This window comes from Merops nubicus, unplaced genomic scaffold (assembly GCF_000691845.1).
Source record: "Merops nubicus isolate BGI_N331 unplaced genomic scaffold, ASM69184v1 scaffold10530, whole genome shotgun sequence".
Lineage (NCBI taxonomy): Eukaryota > Metazoa > Chordata > Aves > Coraciiformes > Meropidae > Merops > Merops nubicus.
In genome coordinates, this window is record NW_008580898.1 from 10,774 (window position 1) to 15,302 (window position 4,529).

The following is a 4,529-nucleotide window of genomic DNA, read 5'->3' on the forward strand; positions in this document are numbered from 1 at the left end:
TTCTCAGATACCTGTGCAGCTCCTGCAGTTCTCCCCCTTTCACAGGCACAGTCAGTGGCAAGAATCCCAAGTCAGGTGGCTCTAATCTGACCTGGTACAGCCCTTCTGGGAGCTGATGGGTGACAAAATAAAACCTCTGGTTTCCCTCCAGGCAATGGCTGAAGCACCATGGTGGAAAGCTGTGTGCATGTGAAAACTACCTACTGTAGAAAGGATGAATAAAGCTTCAGGGACTGGTTCTCCACACCTTTACACCATTTGCAGTGCTGTGCTGTTAATCTGCACGAAGAGCAGAATTGGGCACATTCACCTTCAGGATTGCCAGCTCATGTATTACATCAATGCTAAATCCATGGTTTGTTTTGTTCTCCCACAGTGTTTGCCTGTGCCAAATTCTTCAGCTCAGCACACTACATAGTTCAGCCTATTAAAATCAAGGTATAAATATTGAGAAGTGAGCTTTTGCTTCTGTAAATATTCTGTTTGAAGTGCTCTGTCTGACACAACTGGGGCTGGATTTGATGCCAGCTCTCCTGTATGAAGTCAATTTTTAATACTGAATCATATAGTTGCTCCTGCATTTTCAAAGTTTTTGGGAGAAATACCATCAGTGTGCCCAAGGGCCAGAAAAGTATGAAAATAGTTCAACCATGTACCCGTGGCTGGGACACGGACACCAGATCAGTGTCTTCTGATGCACCAGCTCCTGCAGGCAGGTCTTCCAGCTCCAGTGCTTGAAGATCACACAGTGACTTTTGCTACACGTGTGGCACACACAGACTGGCTGCTGTTTTCCCCGTGCTGCACAGGGCAGAAGCACAGATAAATCTTCCAATTACAATTTCTGCCTGGTTCACTTGTACTGTGGTTTCTCTCACCCATCCCCACAGACATGAGAAGCTGTAAGATATTGCCTGGGTAGAGTTTCCTGCAGCTAAAGCCCAGGAGATCAGTGTGGCATCCAGATATGACTTTCTAATAATAAGTTTGCTTTTACGTGGTGCCTTTTATCTGAGGATCTCCAAGCCCTTTACAGCCTCTAATTAAAGCTTGTGACACCCCATGAGCTGCTCTGATGCTCTCTTCCTAGTATCTCTGAACATTAGAGCTGAAAAGATGGCCTGCAAGTATTCCACTGTGTGCTGTGGTCCAGTTAGATTCTGCATACCAAGTGAAGACTTTGATGGGGAATTTCCAAGGAGGTTGTAGTGGTGGTTCAGAAGATGTTCCAGTTCCCCTTGTGCTTCTGCTGGGCTGATGGTCCCTTAGGCATTTTGTATGTGTCTAAATTAATAAAACCTTTTTTCTTTTCCCAATAGCACTGGCCACTGTTAACTTTCAGAAACTGGAACCTGGGCTACTGAAATATCTGGACACAGTACAGGTAAAATGCAGAAAAACTTCATTTTTCACAGGCTCTTCCTGCCTTCTGCACAACCCAGCCTCCCTGGCATTCCACAGGGCTGGCTGCAGAAAAGCTCTGACATCTCATGTGTCGTGTCCTTAACCCTCTGTGTCATCAGAGGTGCCAGTCAGGGGAGGGAATTGCTTAATGAACACTTGATGTGAGAGGTAGCCTGATGGTGTGATGAGGGCATAGTGAGGGAATAACAAGTGTTGCTTTCTAGTGACAGGCTCCCTCTCTCTTTGCATCCTCTGTCCATTAGTCCAAATGTCAGCCTGGAAGAACATGAACAACTGACATGTGCCCCAGGCTGTGATCGATTCCCTTCTCATCTCTTCCCTTGGCTTTTGCTTGGGCTACAAAAGGAGAGACCTTGCTACTGGCATGCTGAACGTGGAATCCTACTGCTTTGATTGGTTTTCTTTTCCTGTACAGGAAAGAGGCTCTGCTGCATGTGCTTTTGCCTTCTTTAGGTCTTAGGAAATTCCCCAAAGTCTGCAAATGAACAGAAGGCAGCACCTTCCCCACCAGCTGAATACACAACTGCAGCATGGCCCAATAAAAGCAGCTCCTCCTTTGCCACACTGACTAATTACAAGATAGGAAGCCTGTCATTCATATTTGTAAGGATTATGAAGCTTTTCCTTGTTATGGTCTTCTGTTCCAGAGGGTGCTAAAGCTCCTTCTTTGACTAGTTTACAGGGGTCCAGTTGATTACACGTATGCCCAAGAGCTGGTCTGAACCTGGCACAGGTAGATTGCTACAGGCATCTGCAGTTGTCTTCCCCTAATGAAACTCGAGTTTCTTTCATGCTGCTGACCTTGGCCATTTCACATGGCATCAGATAAAGCCCCTGTGGCATAAAGGGCAAAACTGCCTTGACTAGAAACAAACACCATGAGGTGAGAGTGCCAGGCAGCTGAGCACACGCTGTCCTGTCTGGTGTGATGGGGCTGGGGGGAATTGGACAGGAGCTGGGGAGCTGGCAAGCGGTGACAAACGGGAAGCAATTGCTCTGTGTGCAGAGCCTTTTAATGAAGACCTAATTCCTGCAAGGGCTAATTCCTTCCTGCCAACACCATATGTGGCATTAAAAAGGCATTAAGCTGCTAAGGTCTGCTGTTTCTACCTTGGCAAGCACTGGCTGTGGTGCACCTGCAAGCTCTCAGCTGGCAGTGGCGTAGCTGATAAGCAGACGTTTACAAATGTGTATTTCTAGCAGAGCTAAACAGTGACAGTTGGTTTGTCTCTGCTGCAGCTCTACCAAACAACAGCATCCAGAACCGTTTGGTAACGCCTGATTCTGCGCCGTGGTTTTTGCTTTGGGCCTAGCAGAGTACTTCTCTGCTTTGAGTGCCTGTTCTGGGCATCGCTGGCCCATGGCATGTTGTTCCTCACTTCCTCAGAGCTCCTTAGCTGCTTCCTTTAATGCCAACTTGAGAAGAGAACACTCTTGAAAACCATGTTGCCAAACTGCATTTGAGCAACACTTCTCTAGGAAGTAGGGATGAGTGCAGGACTGCCCTGACTCTGTTTTAACTGTTTCTGTTTGTTGTGATACAGAAAGATCAGCCAAAGATGGTGATGGAGTATTGGACTGGATGGTTTGATAACTGGGGAGGCCCTCACTACGTCTTTGATGCAGATGGTGAGCACTGTGTGTTGTTCTTGTAGACAGGGTCTTTCTTGCTCAGCAAAATGACACACAACCTTTTCTGTCCTGCTGTAACCTTTGCTTTGTGTGAGGCTTTGTAAAGGAATAATCTCTCAGTGGGCGGGTCACATTGCTGGGCCTTGGGATTTTCTTCAGTGGTATTAGTAAACAGCAGCTCTTTTTTAAAAAAATGACATTTTTCTTTTTGTTCCTGGAAGAGGGACTCTATGGGCATGCAGAAAGCCAAACATCCTAAGATATTAGTGTCAATGTGCCCTGTGGCCTCACACTACTCCAGGTTGATTTTAAAAATGCATCCCAGTGATTTAAATCACGTTTCACCTCCTGAGGTAAACTAAATCCTGTGAAGGCTTTATCTGTGTTTTCTAAAAATGTCACAAGTTTGGTGAAACCTCCATCATAATGACATTTCTTGTCTAGTGATGAATAAACACTCCTCATTAAGAGAGGATTATGTTATGTTTTGTGGGAATATGGTGAACTGAAGCCCTTTGCAGGTATAGTACCTTACAAAAAGCATTGCTTTTTTTCTAGTTTAAAAGCTGGTAAGGAAGGAAGACTAGAACTACTCCCTCCTCCACCCCAGGCCCTGAATCCCCAGAAACTGCAGGGCATCTAAAGTACACTGAAATCAGAGCTAAAGACTATTCTAATGACTCTCATCCTCCTGCAGTTGCCTATGTAATTGTGTCATTGGTGTGTTGAGATGAGAAGTCTGATTGAGTAGTCCTTACAACTCTTCTGCTTAAAAGCAGAATTCCTGCTCAAGTACATGAGCTTTACTCTTTTTCATCTCTAGGAGAGGCATATTTAAATGTATTAATATGTCTGGGTGTGTCAGCAGATGTGCTGCCCTTACTGGGGGCAAAGTACAGATCACAGAACAAATCCCTGGAATTATCCAGGTGTGATTGACTGACAAGGACCAGAATGTTTGTGTCTCCTTTGAATTGCTGCCACAGTGTTAGCCCAATTTGTTGGTCTGTGGCCTTCCTGGCACTGCCCTTCCTTTACAGAAATGGTGAATACTGTAGCAAGCATCCTCAAAGTAGGAGCATCCATCAATCTCTACATGTTCCACGGAGGCACCAACTTCGGCTTCATGAACGGTGCTTTGGAGGCTGATGAATACAAGTCAGATGTCACGAGTTATGGTGAGTTTTCTTTCCCTGCCTTGCCCAGGCACTTGCTGTGAGAGTGCAGCTCAGACTACCCGTTGGGCTAGTTGACAGAAGCACTGAGAAAAGGACAGAGACACTTCGTCACCGAGAGACGAGTTGGGACATAGCTCAGAAGCATGTGGCTGACTAAAAGGGGCCTTACATTAGTTTTCCAGACCCATTCCAGGATGTGGAGGTTCCCCTCAGTCTGAACTGGGAATAGAAGTCACAGATGATGACTTTGCTTCACGTTATCTCCATGCTGGAGATACATCCCTTTGTAGGGAA

General features: G+C 45.9%; 1 protein-coding gene across 1 annotated transcript in view; it reads left to right on the forward strand.

Annotated features, from left to right (window-relative positions):
- The window catches only part of GLB1L2 (galactosidase, beta 1-like 2), a gene marked incomplete at its 5' end in the record, with an annotated part of 20,757 nt that overhangs the window by 8,360 nt on the left and 7,868 nt on the right, over positions 1 to 4,529 (forward strand). The window contains 3 exons of the mRNA XM_008945186.1: positions 1,320 to 1,384; positions 2,970 to 3,054; positions 4,098 to 4,235. Of these exons, the coding sequence (XP_008943434.1) occupies positions 1,320 to 1,384; positions 2,970 to 3,054; positions 4,098 to 4,235 (288 nt within the window). The remainder of the gene's footprint in view (positions 1 to 1,319; positions 1,385 to 2,969; positions 3,055 to 4,097; positions 4,236 to 4,529) is intronic.